The sequence below is a fragment of the Sminthopsis crassicaudata genome, chromosome 1 (genome assembly GCF_048593235.1).
Source record: "Sminthopsis crassicaudata isolate SCR6 chromosome 1, ASM4859323v1, whole genome shotgun sequence".
Classification (NCBI taxonomy): domain Eukaryota; kingdom Metazoa; phylum Chordata; class Mammalia; order Dasyuromorphia; family Dasyuridae; genus Sminthopsis; species Sminthopsis crassicaudata.
In genome coordinates this window covers 711,915,409-711,931,470 of record NC_133617.1, presented here as the reverse complement: position 1 = coordinate 711,931,470, position 16,062 = coordinate 711,915,409, and the positions used below count along the sequence as shown (strand labels likewise).

Here is a 16,062-nt window from a genome sequence, read left to right as displayed (position 1 = left end):
GAGCTTTGCGCAAAATAAGTGCAATGTTTTTTCATACGTACATCCAATCATTCATCCATAGATGGCAGATGGAATGCAAGTGCTGTCAGTACTCCTAAATTCTGGCACTAAAAGCAAAATCCTGGTTATACCTGGCTAAGGTTTTGATTGAATGATCAAAGAGACTCAGATAGCCTCGTCTTGAGTGATCAACAACAGAATGTCACTTCGATTCTTGGTCTACTGAAAATAAATGATAGATAAATAGAGAGACAGGCAGAAAGACAGACACAATAAATGACAGATATTTAGACAGACAGACAAAGAATAGAGACAGAAGGAGGGACAGAAAGACAAACAGACATTTAGAGGGAAAGATGGACAGAAAAGTAGAGATAGACAGATGACAAATAAATATTTTAAAAGATGGACAGAAAGAAAGATAGACAAAGTGATAGATACATAGATAGATGAATAGATAATCAGATTAGGATATATAATCATGGTTATGTGATCCCGGTAAATCATACTAACTCTTCATGCACCAGGCAACAGAGAAGCTGCCTATCTATACTGGTAGAGGAAGTTCCTAACTGGGAGTTCCCTAAACAGATGAAATCACACATGCAGTGTAAAAGGAAATGTACTCTCACCGATTTAGAAGACAAACTAAAACTAATAAAGTTTCACATTAATCTAACATTTAATGTGCCTGCAATCCACTCATACCTGAATAATTTCATACCATGGCACAAGCTGTGACATATTGGAAAGGTAATTAAAGTAATATTCAAATGGTTTCCCAAATGCATCAATCAGCCGCCTCATGTATGGGCAATGATTCAGGCCTCCCTCTAACTTTAAGGAAGCTTTCTTTATACCATTCCAACTCCTGGCTCTGGAAATCTGAAGGAAGTTCCAGGATTTCCCAAGGTCTACCTCATTCACCTCCTTATTCTGAACAGAAGAGACACCGTCTCCAGAAGAAAATCCCCTCACATCTCACCCCTCATAAACTTTCAAATATTCATTCTTATTCACTCCTTTGCATTTGGCCAAGTAAGCATCATTTAAACAGCAGAACATCTTTTCACCTTGATGACTAAACATTTCCAATAGTGCTTTAATATCCAGTGATCTATTGAATATTACCCATAGTTCAGTGATCTGAAAGAGATCAGGGGACAGGCTAAGGACCGCTGCTAGAAAGGTCACTGAGCTTCTCTCTCCAAGCATCCCACACAATCCTAGTGCTCCCTGGCAGTCAAAAAGTTCTTGGTTTTGGGTATCCTTTTATATCTTATACTACCACATTTCTAGTGGTCATTCTCCTATTGTTGACTAGAGCAGAGTACCGAGCTTAGAGCCCCTGGCTGAGAGTCACAGGGCTTAGAGACAGAAGGATCATCTTCCTGAGTTCATATCTGACTTCAGCTGTTTGATCTTGGGCAAGTTACTTCATCCTATTTGCCCAAGTTTCCTCCTCTGTAAAATGAGCTGGCAGAGGGAATGGCCAACCACTTCAGTATCTCTAGCAAGAAAACCCCAAATGGGGTCATGAAGGGATGGGCATGGCTGAAATGAAGAAACAACAATAACTAACCTTCACAGAGTGCTTGCTCAGTGTCACTCACACAGGGTAAGTGCTCACATGGTGTCAGAAGAAGTGCTACAAGGATACCTCAAGGTCTCTCTTAAGAACTTTGGGATTGATTATATGACATGAGAGACACTGGCCCTCATCAGAGAAGATGCTGTGCTCAATGAGCTCAGAAGAAACTCGAGGTACCCAAATTTTAAGCACCCATCCCAAATGCTCACATGAATTACTCATGCAGAGCATTTTGAGCTCGTGTTGGTCTGATCAGCCACAGTTGGACACTCTGTAACTCGGCTCTAACACAGGGATGTCATTCCGGTCCTCTTGGAGAGCATTATGTGCCATGCACTAAGCCAAGGGCTTTGCACCACTCATAAGAACTGTGGGAGAGAAGGGCTATTATTATCCCCATTTTAGAGATTAAAAAAACTGAAGCAATAAGAAGTTTTGACTTAGCCAGAGGCAAGCAGCCACTAAATGTCTCTTAATAGATATTCTTGTTGTTTTTTAAGAGACTCTTTGGTCTGAAGTGATTTAAGCTATATGTACAGAGTTCTTATCAGTTAGATCTCCTCACTGAGTTAGTTGTCTGTCAAATGACTAGTCTGATTTTTTAAAATGAAGAGTAAATTTTTTTAAGGTATTGACTTCAGTTAATCAGCTGAGTTGGTATTGTTTAATTAACTGTTCAATCAACAAACATTTCTTAAATATAGAGGACATGAAACACTTCTTACCCTCAAGAGTAAGAACATAAGTTCTAGAGGAGAAATGTTAATTGTACTCTGAGCAAGAATTGTTTCATTTTTGTTTGTGGATCTCAGTGCCTGACACATCACAGGTGCTTAATAAATTCTAGTTGATGGATTTAAATAAAAACATGAATTTTTTTTTAGGGGGCTAGGCAGATGAGATGTACATACTCATAAGTAATTTTGGAGTCCTGGTAAGGAAATACAACATATATAGAGAATAAAAACAAGTGAATTTGAGGGAGAGACAATATCATTTGTTGGGATTCAGGAAAGTTTTCAAGTAGGAAGGGCTCTTGAGATGCTGCTTAGAAGGAAGTTTGAGATTCTAAGAGACAAAAGGGAGGCAAGTGTGCAATCCAGACATGAGGAACAGTTTATATGATATAACAATGAGAGATGAAATGTAATATGTGAGAAAGTCAGTGGGTCATTTTGGCTGGGCCGTGTGTGTGTGTGTGTGTGTGTGTGTGTGTGTGTGTGTGTGTGTGTGTTGGGAAGAGTAAGTCAGGGAGAAGTTATTATGGAATAAATCTGGAAAAGTAAATTGAAGCTATAGAATGAAGGGCTTTAAATCTCAAATAGAACAGTTGATACTTGATTGCAGAAGACAGTCAGTAAATAAACATTTATTAAGTACCTACTATGTGACAGGCATTAGGTTAAATACAACAGAGAATCACTGGAGTTTTTTAAGCCCAGGAGTGTAACTGTCTTGTTTAAACAAAGCATTCACTATCCAGATTGGACTCCATGGTCATTAAACAAACAAATTAGCATTCTAATTTACACAACTTAATTTAAAAATCTCTGAGGACTCATCTTAAATCTGAAAGGTCATTTACATATGTTAAAAGACCTGCTACCTTAAAATAATCCAGGAGAGTAGTAGAACTGCTCTTTCTCACATTCACAGATCCTCCGAGTACAATCATTTTCTCTATGTTTTTTTTTTTAATAAACTATAAAAAATTCTCCAAATCTCTGTTAGAAATTTTTTGGAGTGGGGATAGGTGATTGGATTGGGGCTGGGAGAAGGGGAAAAGCAGAAAGTGATCACTAATCCAAGAAGCCAAGATTTCTTAGATGTGGAAACTTCTCTCCCCTCCTATGCAATCTATCTGTAACTTAGATGAAATTTTAGGGAAGAGGAAAGAGGGAATAATCTCTGCACCACCAGCTGCCTCATTAGATAGTTATTTGAGGGTTAGAAAAGTTATAAACTGCCCAGAGTTACAAAACTAAAACTCTTTAGAAGATGGAGTTAAACCCAGACTGTTTTCCTAAAAAAAAAAAAAAAAAAAAAAAAAATAGTTCCAAATTCACATTTGCTCTTCACCCTCATCTCCCATTGAGAAGGCAAGAAAAATAAAACCTATTACAAATTTGTATAGGCAGACAAAATAAATATCTTTATTAGTCACATAGAAAGAAAGAGAGAAGGAGGGAGAGAGAGAGGGAGGGAGGAATGAAGGAAGGAAGGAAGGAAGGAAGGAAGGAAGGAAGGAAGGAAGGAAGGAAGGAAGGAAGAAGGAAGGAAGGAAGGAAGGAAGGAAGGAAGGAAGGAAGGAAGGAAGGAAGGAAGGAAGGAAGGAAGGAAGGAAGGAAGGAAGGAAGGAAGGAAGAAGGAAGGAAGGAAGGAAGGAAGGAAGGAAGGAAGGAAGGAAGGAAGGAAGGAAGGAAGGAAGGAAGGAAGGAAGGAAAGGGAGAGAAAGAATCCTACTCTTATTCCAAATCTAGCACTTTATTGAGGAGGAGAAGGCCGTATTATAGCACACTACCTTCATTATTCTAAGGAGAAGTGCTAGGTAATGATCATCTCATACCTTGGTTCTCCTCATTTGAAAAGAAATCAAAAAAGTTCATGCTAAAAATTCATCCTAAACGGTTTCCTTATTAAAAAATTATATGTGGTTCTCCCCCCCAATAATTACCTATTTGCATGTAAAACAAATTAGTCTTCAATTCTGGATTCCCCCTATAAAAATAAAAGAAAGTTGCAGGAAAAACTGGATTTGCTACCTATTTTGATGTTGAATTGATGAATGAGTTGATTTTTCTTGCAACACTCAGATGTCTGTTGTGGAAATATTGGTTCCTCTCTTCCAACATCTGCTATAGTCAGCTTCCTTCCCCCCCCCTTCATCAATGTCCTATTAATATAAATCATATTCATCCAATCAGTGCTTCACAACAGAGCCTAGGACAGGGTAGGTGCTTAAAAAAAATGTTTATTGACTGGCTAATTGGCTAACTTCTACAATGATGTTTGGGGGAAAAGTTTGTGTAGTCAATAATATAAATGATTAAGAATAGAAAGAACCTAGAAAAAGCTTATAAGTTTTCTTTACATATAAATGAATTTTTAGACTAAAAGGAAACTCAGAGATCAAGCAAAAACCCCAAAAACTCTGGACTTGTATAGATTTCTTCTTTTTATCCTTAAAATAACCTTGTGTAATATTATTCTCATTTTCAAGATGAAGAAAATAAAACTTCTAAGTGACTTGCCCAAGATTGCCTAGTTATGAAGCAGCCACAACCGAATTTGAACCTCATCATCTGCAGTTAAGTCTGCTGTTTTTTTCTACACATCAAATTACCCCCTCTATCCAGATCATGGATCATATATCTAACTTCCCTAACAACTGGCTATCTGGTCTCTGCTTGAAGATAATAATAATAATAACATTTATGTAGCAACTTCATGATTTGCAAAGCAGTTTATTTTTATATCTCATAACAACCTGCAAAGTGGTTATTTTCACCTCCATTTTCAAAATTGGAATACTAATGCTTGAAGTTAAGTGACTTGACCAGGGTCATAAAGCTACCAAAGTGACCAAAGCAAAAGGTGAATTCAGGCCTTCTTGAGTCCAAATGCATCCTTCCATCTACTTTGTCAGATGTTTTAGATCTACACTGGTATGGAATTTTCAGTTTCCCACTCTTACCCTTCTTCCCCTTGGCTCTTCCATTTTGGGAAGAACTGATTGTCACTAAATTTTCACCTCTGTTGAGTTGGAACCTGTGGACCATTAACTTCCACCCCCAGCTTCAAGTCCTGCCCTTTGGAGCCAAGCAAAGTATGTTTAATCTCATCTTCCATATGAGCGACCAACCATTTGCTAATTCCAGTTACTGAAAAAATGAGAAATCAGGGAGGAAGGAAAGAAAAAGGCCATTTATTAAGCAATTACTATGTACTTAGTACATAGAAATCTTCTCTAGTTGGATGAGGTACAAGGATGAGACCTCTCACAGATGAGGTGACAACTAGTATGGACCTCAAAGGAAGAGATTTCAGAAGTAAAAATGAATCCAGACCTGACTAATTCAAACCATTTCCCAGAAAAACACACCACCAGATTGATAAGATTCTTTGCCCCTTTTCCTGTGGACGTTCATACCTTGACAAATCTCAACTGTAGATTCCCTTTACAACAAATTTATCCTTGTTCTATGGGCTAACCCTTCAAATACCTGAAGAGAGCTTTCATGTTCTCACCACACCCTATCTTCTACCCCCACCTTTAAATCTTAAAATAATAAAATTAGCCTTTGAGCTGGAATGGACTTAACTTCTCTCCAGGTTGAACATTCCCATTCCTTCAACCAAACCTCATATGCACAGACTTGAAACCCTTTACCAACCATGTTGTTTTCCTCTGGATGTTATTATTATTGTTATTATTTGCTGAGGCAATTGTGGGTAAGTGACTTGCCCAGGGAAGTGTTAAGTGTGTAAGATCAAATTTGAAAAAAAGAAAAAAAAAAAAAATAACTGAAGAATAATGATAATAAATATATTAATGGGTGAAAAAAAAAAAAAAAAAAAAAGATCAAATTTGAACTCAGGTCTTCCTGACTGAAGAGCTGGTACCTACTGTACTATCTAGCTGCCCCTCCTTTGAACATTCTTAAAGATATTCATATGTTTCCTAGGATGTGTTGCCCTGAACTCAGTATAATTTTCCAGAAAGGGTTCATCCATTAAAACCCCTTAACTCTCCTATCACAGAGAAGTGCCCACTTCAAGAAAAATTTAAACCATTGACAAAGACAAGCTAAGATGTCTGATAGATTTTGGAGTTGCCCCTCACCAAGCTGCCTCTCTTTAGAGCTGTATTAGATTTCTGGATCTAGCATATGTGCTTTATTTTAGTTATTTTCTGGACTTTCTCCCCTGCTACACTAATAAGAAGTAGTTTTATTGCATTGTATTCATTTGAGCTTAGCACCTAGCAAAGGATCATTTCTTAGTCCCAGGGTCTCCTGAATGAGGTGGTATCCCAGAGTTCAAGGTCTTTCCACAAGAAACTCTGCCTCCTCAATTCCTCCCCTCCCCACCTCAACTGCTGACTCTGGGCACATTTCACTGTGCTGACCCTTGGTGTCAAATTTATTAGTTATACCTCTGATTAAAATGGATAAAATCATACTAGGTTATAGACAAGGTTAGAATGGACTTTTTCATCAAATCCTGATACAGTAGAACTAGAGGACAATCTTCAAAGGTTGTAACAAATACAAAGAAGCAGCATTGCGTATACAAGGTAGTAAATGTATGGAACTCATTGACCTCAAAGGTGTTAAGGCTGAAAAGATGAAGAATAATAATTGACATTTGTATAATGCTTGAAAGTTTCCAGTGTTCTGTACATGTAATTATTCCCCCCCCCCCCTTTGGACCTTCACACTAATCCTCTTAGACAACAGGTGTTATTATTATTGTCCTTTTACTAATGAAGAACTGAGGCTCACAGAGGTGTGGGAATTTGCTCATGGTCACTGGAGTGTCAGAAGAGGGATTTAAAGATGAAGTCTTTTCCATCAGTGGCTGCCATCATGTGGCATCATGCTGTTTCAACAAGCACGCCTGGTTTTAGGAATGATAGAGCCAGCAGGAGATATTGAGGGAAAGTGGAAATCTGGCTTTATCTTTGCATTGTCAGAGGCAATGACAGATGGTCTCAGTCACTACCTGTTTACTATTTATTAGGTGTGCTTCATAGCAATAGCAGGTAAGCTCCCTGAAGGTACAGGATCCTTTTTATCTTTAGTATGTCCAAAATTTAGCACTGTCTGGCATATAGTGGCCCTTTAATAAATTCTCGCAAAATTAATATAAAGGAAGACAACCCTACACCCTAACTCTCCTCCTACCTCCCCCCAACACCTGTCTCCTGAAGACAGAATAATAGTGGGCTAGATGAGCCCCAGAATAGTAACAAAATGACAATTTTTCAATTCCTTATTGAACTCTTCCAAAGGAACTGAGCACACTCAAGAGAATGCACACAGAGAGAGCACTGTTTCTCCTTCAGGAAGGAAGCTCCAGAATAATTCACTTGAGAAAGCAACTGAGTCATGGAGGAGGCTCTCTTATTCCCGGAGAAATACCTTTTCTTTCCAAACGGAGACGACAAATCAGTGAACAGACTTTTATTTTTTTTTTTTAAACCAGGCATTTCTCACACTTGCTAATGAAGCTGACACTCGTGAAATCTAAACAGGAAGCGGGAGTTCTCCAAAGCTATGTGGAGGAAATTCATTCCCTCTTATGTCGTCAATGTGTGCATTCCAATCCGCAGGCTATCCGAGCAAAGCCCAGGAATCAAGAGCCATAACTAGGAGAAACCTTGGAGACCATCATAATTATAACAATTTAAGCAACAGCTGCATTTTGAAGTGTACAAAGCCTTTGACAGACTTGATCTCATTGGAACTTCGGAGCAATCCTGTGAGGCAGGTGCTAAGGGGATTATCCCCATGTGAGGAAATGGAGGCAAAGTGATTTGCTCAAGTTGTCCCACCACCAAATTATACGGAGCAGAATTCGAACCCTGATTTTAGGTCCAGCCTTCTGCTTTCTCTCCAGCTGTTTTTCCCAAACTGAATCTTCAACGAGTCACAGGAGTCAGAGGTCAAGCCTGTGCTCTGTACTTTTCTGCTACCTATAGAACTAGAGCTAGCCCGAGGACTGAACCCAAAAGGTCTATGTTATCTATCCCAAGCACTGACCTCATTTTATTGCCTTCCAAGCTTTTTATAGGATTATAAGATTTAGAACTAGAAAGGACTTCAGGGACACCTAAGATCATCCTCAGTCAGAAAGGTCATTCCCTCCTAAGTCTGAGGGTACCCAGAAACAAGTGGTCTGACACGAGAATAAAACAACGGGCAATCAGCTCTCAAGCACTTATCCAATTCGGCCATAGGTCCCTGAAATCCCCGAATTCAGTCCCATCATTAGTGTCTATTTTCTCTTCCATTACTTTTTTTTTAATCAGAGCTAATTAGGAATAAACTTTTCTGATTTGAGTTTTCTCTCATCTGAGCAAAAGTTACCGACATTTTGAACTTTCCCCCAAACTAAATCCTTTGAGGTGAGGATGAGGAGCTTAAAAGAAGACTTTGTCTGGCCCAGGATGGGGGAAGGGGGACTTAGTGGGAAAGAGCTAAGTCCCTTCAAAGCCAAAGCCCCAGGAATCCCTCCCAACTGCAAGTCGGAGCCGTCATTTCTGCTGCCCTCTCTCCGTGCTAGGATTCAGACTAAGCCCGAGCTACTTTCCTCCCCTTGCCCTTTGGGGCAGTCGGCCAGAGTCCTCCCCAGGGCAGTCCTGAGGGAGCAGCAGGTCGGGCAGGTCACTGGCCGCCCCGATCTCAGGGGTATACACAGAGCAGGCGGGGTGTCCTGAGCGGCTTGGGGAGATCGGCCCTTCCACTTTTCTCTCCTGGCTCCGGCGTCCTGGCACTGGGAGGGAGCCGTGCCAGTGAGGGCCAGCCGAGGTGCATGGCAGCCCCAGGGAACTTGGCAGGAACAGAGTGCCCCTGCCAAGTCACCGTCGGGATCCGCATGCGCCTCAGCCCGGAGCCCTGGACCGGTCACCAGGAAGCTGCGGAGAGGCTCTCGTCCGGGGGGGATGGGGGGGAGAAAAGGGGGGCGCTAGCTGACTTTCCCAGACGGCCACGTGAAGGTTCACGCCCCGAACTCCTGCTGGGAGCACCCGCGGTTGTGTAACGCCGGCTGCACGGGAGGAGGGCATGGCAAGCCGGCGGGCGGACTTCCCTCCCGCCCCAGCGGCCCCGAAGCTCGGCGGGGACGGCCGGGCACCCGAGCGGGCCGAGGGGCTACGCAGCTGGGCGCGCCGGGCGGCGCGCGGGGCGCAGAGGGACGCCCTCGGCCATCAGGTGCAGCCGGCGTGCTCGGCGGCGGCGGCCTCGGCTGCCCTTGAGCCTGGAGCGCTGCCCGTTCCGTGAAGTGAGTCCCGGCTGAGCTGTTCCAGTGGGGTGACATCCGCCCCTCCCCTCGGCCCCTCCCCACGCCGGGCAATTCCTGGACTCGGGCTGGGGGAGGACGGGACGGAAAGAAACCAAAGCCCCTGGGGCAGGGAGGCTGGGTGCCCCTCCTCCCTCCCTCTCGCCCGGCCCGGTTCCTCCCGGAGGGGAGTTGGGGTGGGGGCAGGGGGCGGGGGAGGAAACGGGCTGGCTGAGAGAGAGGGGATATTCCTCTCCCAGCTTGAGTCAGACCCAGGCGGGCGGATCTGGCCATCCCCGCCCCCCCATCCCTCCCCGGAGCCTGGAACTTACTTCATTTCCCTAGGGCAGGTTCGCCCACACGGCCAGTGCCAGACCTCCCCCCTCCCCCCGCCTGCCAGCTAGTCCGCCCCCCCGGGGGGCTGGGACCCGGACGCCCCCCCACCCCCTCTTCGGGGAAAGCAGTCACCGCAGACCCCGGGACGCTGGGGGGAAACGGGAGGTGGGGGGCGCGATCGGGCTAGGGGCGAGAAAAGGAGGATGTGTGTGTGTGTGTCGGGGGAGGGCTCCCTTTCAGCAGCCCAAGCGTTGTCCAACACGTGAGGCTCATGTGATGGAGAGGAGGGGAAGGTGGCGGGGAGGGAGGTGCAGGGGGAGGGGGGCGGGGGCAGGTCGCTCCTTCCCTCCCCGGCAGCAACCAGACGTGCCTGGAGTCACAGGGTGGAACACGTAGCTCCAATCCACCCACTCGCTCACATTTAACCCAGCCTGCAGCCTCCCAATTACTCCTCGGCTCAGTCCCCCCTCCCCTCCCCTCCACCACCAACCAGCCCCCCTTCTCCTTCCCTCCCTCTGTCCCTCCCTCCCCACCAGCTCATTCACTTGGCTCGCACGGTCCAGACGTCGCAGGGAGAACAGAAAGACAGTCTGTGCGGGCAGACGGACCCGAGAGGCAGAGGCAGAGGGGACTCCGGCACGTTGGGAGCATCCCTCCCTTCGCACCTCCAGCCGCATCCTCCTCTCCCCGGCTCCCACGGGCTAAGCGCAGGGGACTTCCAGCCGCAGGGGAACAGAAAGAAAGAGACTTCTCGGGGCTCCTGCGACTCCAGCGAGGGGGCATATCCCACGGCCGCCCGCTCCGCGACTCCCTCCCAAGCAGGGCTAAGTTTTCCGCTCTATCGCCGTGCCATGGAAAGGATCACCAGCGCCCAGCCGCCCCCCGCCTGCCTGGGCAAAGTGCCGGGACTGGAACCCAGCGAGATGGCAGGGTAAGGAAGTTCGGAGCCGCGGCGCCCCGCTGCCAGCCGCGCTCCCCCGGGGGGTGCGGGCCAGACGGGATGGCCCGGGAAGCCGCTGCCCCCACGCGAGCCTCTTCCCGAGCTGCCCCTTCAGTCTGCTCGGCCGCCTTTCCCCGGGTCGCCCCAGACTTGACCTCATCCGGCCCCCCGACTCTGGCTCAGCTCCGGCGCATCCTGAACTGTTGCCGAGAGAAGGGACGATGCCGGCTCTCCCCTTTTCCCCTCGTTAATTCTGCCTCCTGTTTGCTTCCCTGCAGGATGGATTTTGCCCACATGTACCAAGTGTACAAACCGAGGAGAGGATTAAAAAGGAGCGAAGATAACAAGGTAAGAGCCCCTACTCTACCGCACCCCACCCCCCACGCGCCCCTCTCGGAATCCTCCCCCTGCGCCCACCGTTAGAGTTTCAATGAAGTCTCGTCCCGGCTCGGGCGGGAGGAGAGGGGAGAGTAGACGGCCGGGGGATCCAGGGCCGGGTCAGCCCGCGACCGCCTTTCCGGGGTTGCCCCGGGTCTCCCCGTCTGCCCCCGGGCGCCCTTAGGGAACCCCTGCCATCCCCTTGCCCGGCTCGCCTATCGTCTCCTTTGCCTTTCAGGAGACCTATAAATTGCCGCACCGACTGATCGAGAAGAAAAGACGTGATCGGATTAATGAGTGCATCGCCCAACTGAAAGACCTTTTACCCGAACATCTCAAACTTACTGTAAGTGAAAACCTGGAGTCTCTCCAAACTCTGCTCGCCGGGAGGGCGGGCGGGCGGGTGGCTGGTGCGCCTTTCCCCGCCGTCTTTAGGTCCCGCCGGGTACTGCAGCTCCGAAGCCGCCCCCCCGGAGCAGGCTGGCGTCTCTGGTCCCCTCTGTCCGCATCCTACCTGGTCCGGAAGCTTCCCTTTCCCACGGAAGAGAGGGACTGCTAAAAGGTGGAAGTGAAGGACACCCCAGACCGGCCTTGGGAAAGCACATTTGGGCTTTCTTCCTCCGGGGGCATTAGAACTTGGTCGTTCTTCAGAGTTCACTGACTACTTGCTGGTCCATCACCCCTCAGTTTACCCCTTGATGGGAGAGATGCTTTCTTCACTCTCACATAATGATTTTCCCATGATTCAGATTCTTGTGTCAGTTTGGAACTGAAACCCAGAGGGCTTCTGGGTTTTACAGCTTGGGGGGAGGGGGGCAAGGGGGAAAAGAGAAGAGATAGAACCAGGATTTGGTTTTGGATTGTTATTTGGCTTGCTTTGGTTTGGTTTGAAAGCAGGAAGTTTTTTTTTAAAGGGAAGGAAATCTCCCGGGGAAAGCCGTTTTGGCTTCCCTTCTGTTAGAACTCCCCCTCTGGTTTGACACCACTGCAGAGAAACGTTATCTCTGGATTCCCCTGAGTTAAGGTCAGGGTACCAGCCGGGCCTGGAGAAACCTATCTGTCAAATGCTTTCTCTTGAGGCATGTCACTGCTCCCAAAAATACCTCCAAGCATAGCTGTCACCTCCTTTTTTATCTTTTAGTTATGGCTGGCCATTTGAGAAGCAGCAGTCAGAAATGGCAGCCTAACAAAAGTTACATGGGAAGGACAGCCTTGCTCCTCCTCCCACCCAGGTCATTTTCATGGCTGACTTCTCAGTAGAGGGCTCACTCCATTCACCCCCTTTTTCTTCCTCTTTTCCAGACTTTGGGTCACTTGGAGAAGGCAGTGGTTCTTGAGCTTACCTTGAAGCATGTGAAAGCACTTACCAACCTGATCGAACAGCAACAGCAGAAGATCATGGCTCTTCAGAGTGGCTTACAGGCCGGTGAGGACTCAAGCGTGTTTGGCTCCCAACAGTTAGTGCAAGGAGAAATTTAATTTCCACATCTGTTTAAGAACATCTCTTCCACAAATGAATGGCACAATTGGTGTGGGCCTTGTCATTTTATCTTTCCTAAAAGGACAAGTTTTCAGCAGGCCTTCTGACATGAATGCAGATTACTCTATTGGGGACATATTTGCATGCACCTTTTTGCTTTTATTAGAAGTCTGTGAATTTTTTTTAAATACTAAAGTAACTGCTAGAGTTTATGACTTGTTTTTTTTACTATCTTCTCTATCATTTTAAAATATATTTTTCTACTAGATTTCATCTTCCTGTTATTTTAAAACATAGTAGAAGAAACAAGTTAGAAGTTCTACTTTTGGGAGGGGAGAGGTGGTCTTCAGAATTTCTAGTCACAGTTCCCTCAGTCACTTGAGAGAGGAGACTGTTGGCGTACACCCGTTCTTGATTTATTCACTCTCTTATCACCGTGTGTGGCATAAGCCTGCCCCTGGCAGTGGCACAAGAACAATTTTCCATTCCTTTGTGCTGTTCCTTGAATAGCCACTAGGTATATTGGTGGAGTTGGGAAATCTGATTTCAGAACCCAAGTTTAGTCATCCATTTTCATTGATTTCCAGTGAGCAGTTGGAAGGACTCTTCCAGTCCTGTACCTTCTAAGTAATAATAATATTTAGGTTTATAAGCCAATTTTTACATCTTTCTCCTTCCTCTTATGACCTCATTCTCCCTTAAGCATTTTGATCACTCACCTAAAGATGACCCTGAAAGTATCAGCCAGGGGATTTGGAACCAATCACAACAATTTTCCTTGAATTAGGGATACAAATATTTTATTATCTGCTGAGGGGAGGTGAATAGTGTGAAGATTTAGGACAGTTGCTTCAAGATGCAACATTTACAGATAAAGGAGCATTTTTGTGGGATGAACCATGGGAAATAAGTTTTCTTAGGGTCCAAGCTGTTATGAGAAACTGAATAATCCCTGTCCACAAAGAAACTAATATTCTTAGAATCTTATATTTAGAACTGGATAAGGCTTGGAGGTCACCTAATCCAAGCCTCATATTTTATAGATAAGGAAACTTCCCAAGAGCAGGGAGGTCACTAAGACATAAGTGGAAGAGTTAGAATTCAAACTGAAGTCCTCTGACTCCAGCGTTCTTTCCACTGAACTACCTGGCCCTTAGTCTTATACTAGGGAGTTTCCTTCTATTAATTAGTTGAGTCGTTTTCTTTTTGGTGGATGATACCCTTCTAAAGTTTCTTCTATTTTGTTTTTTCTCCCAGGTGAGCTATCCTCAAGAAACCTTGATGCCGGCCAGGAGATGTTCTGCTCTGGTTTCCAGATGTGTGCCAGGGAGGTGCTACAGTACCTGGCAAAGCACGAAAGTAGTCGGGATCTGAAATCTTCGGCTCTGGTCAGTCACCTCCACCGCATGGTCTCTGAGGTGGTACAGGGTGGAGCTGTCCACAAGCCTGGTGATCCCAGCCCCAAAATGATGGACTTCAAAGAGAAGCCCAGCTCCCTGACCAAAGGCACAGAAGGGCACGGGAAAAATTGTGTCCCAGTCATCCAAAGGACTTTTGCCCATTCAAGTGGTGAGCAGAGTGGAAGTGATACAGACACAGACAGTGGTTACGGAGGGGAGTTGGAGAAAAGTGACTCTAAAGCTGACCAGCAGTATTTTAAAAATGATAATGAACATAAATGTCCCCTGGGAGAACGAGTAAGCGCTATTAAGCAAGAATCCGAAGATCCACCTGCAAAAAAGACCAGACTAGAAATGTCTGACAGGGAAAGCCATTTTAGCAGTGATTTGATCGGGTCTTCCTTTCTGGGCCCTCATCCTCACCAGCCTCCCTTCTGCCTGCCTTTTTATTTGATCCCGCCATCCGCAACAGCCTATCTTCCCATGTTGGAGAAGTGCTGGTATCCCACTTCGGTCCCAGTCTTGTATCCTGGGCTCCCTGCTTCAGCGACAGCTCTCTCCGGCTTCATGAACCCAGAGAAGATCCCTCCTCCCTTGCTGATGCCCCAGAGACTCCCTTCTCCACTGCCGTCCCATTCCTCCATCGACTCAGCTCTGTTCCAGGCTCTGAAGCAGATCCCACCTTTAAACTTGGAAACCAAAGACTAAAGATAGTGTGACTGCCCGCTTTTATTTTGTCCCTTGGGGAAAAAAAAAATCTAATGAGACTAAGCTTGCATATCCAGATAAATGGAGGTGTGGAGATTAGGCTTGGCGAGTGTGTTGTGTGTGCCTGTGTGTATTTGTGTGTGTGTGTGTGTGTGTGTGTGTGTGTGTGTATGTGTGTATGTATGTATGAATGGCTTAGAGTGCATACATGTAGGACATGGAAACCTCATTTGGTTCCAACAGTCAGAAAGCTTAGGGAAAACATGAAGGACGGACCCAGGTTAACATATTGTAGGGTTTGTGTTGTTTAGCATCATTTTGTTTGAATAAAACCTCCCAGATTTTAGCCACCCAGAAAATAGCCATTCAGGACTGTGACTTCTGTTCAGTTATCCAGATTTCAACTTGGGAAGAGGGCTTCCGGGGAGGGTTTCTGTTTTTTGGTGGAATATGGTACTTTCATGTGAGGACTTGACAAAGCACAGCTCCCCACCAGGCCCACAGCTTGAGACGGACTTATTCCACCCCCACCCATCTCCTAGTATTTTCCGTGTGACTCACACACAAAGGGCAGTCAGTCTGAGAACTGGTGTTTGTTCAGCTCCATCCAAAAGCTCTAAAGTAGCCCCCAGTGGCATTGTCCCCGAGTGTTTCAGGGAGATTTGAGATGGCTTTCTCTCCACACCTTGGCCTTAAAGGAGTACAGAGTATAGTTACCGCTTAAGCTTTATATGGTCATTATCCAATTAAGGAACTAAAATATGTTCAGTTGGACAGCCAAAGAACGAATGAGGATAGCCCTCCAGATCTCTCTGGCTCCTGATTGTCAACTTCTTTTGTAACTGCTGCGCAGGTGTCCGAGGTACAGGAGAGCAGAGAAATCCGATTTTAAAAAGCTGCTTAAGTTACAAGAAGGTGTTTCAATCTGCCACGGCATGAATCGATACTTTAAAAGAGCAAATTTGAACATAGTTTTTTTTTTTTGTTTTTTTTTTTTTAAACTCCTGCTAAGTCTTAGCCCTTCAACTGCCTGACTACCCCAGACCAGATTGTTTCTGCAATGATAGTGCCCCTGTCTGATGGCTTACTGCAACTGTCTTAACTAAAAAAAAAAAAAAAAAAGAAAAAAGAAAAAAGAAAAAAGAAAAAAACAAACAAAAAAAACATATCTCCCTAGTTTTCCAAAAAATTGTGTCCAGAGTAATTGTCTTCTGAATTGTCTGTCTAC

The 16,062-nt window shown here is 45.4% G+C and overlaps 1 protein-coding gene across 1 annotated transcript; it reads left to right on the top strand.

Moving 5' to 3' along the window:
• Positions 1-10,246: 10,246 nt before the first annotated feature.
• BHLHE40 (basic helix-loop-helix family member e40) lies at positions 10,247-15,193 on the top strand. The gene is made up of 5 exons (XM_074284040.1): positions 10,247-10,859; positions 11,147-11,216; positions 11,485-11,592; positions 12,549-12,672; positions 13,984-15,193. Exons 1-5 carry the CDS (start codon positions 10,780-10,782, stop codon positions 14,832-14,834), a joined length of 1,233 nt encoding a protein of 410 aa, XP_074140141.1. The 5' UTR covers positions 10,247-10,779; the 3' UTR covers positions 14,835-15,193.
• Positions 15,194-16,062: the final 869 nt, after the last annotated feature.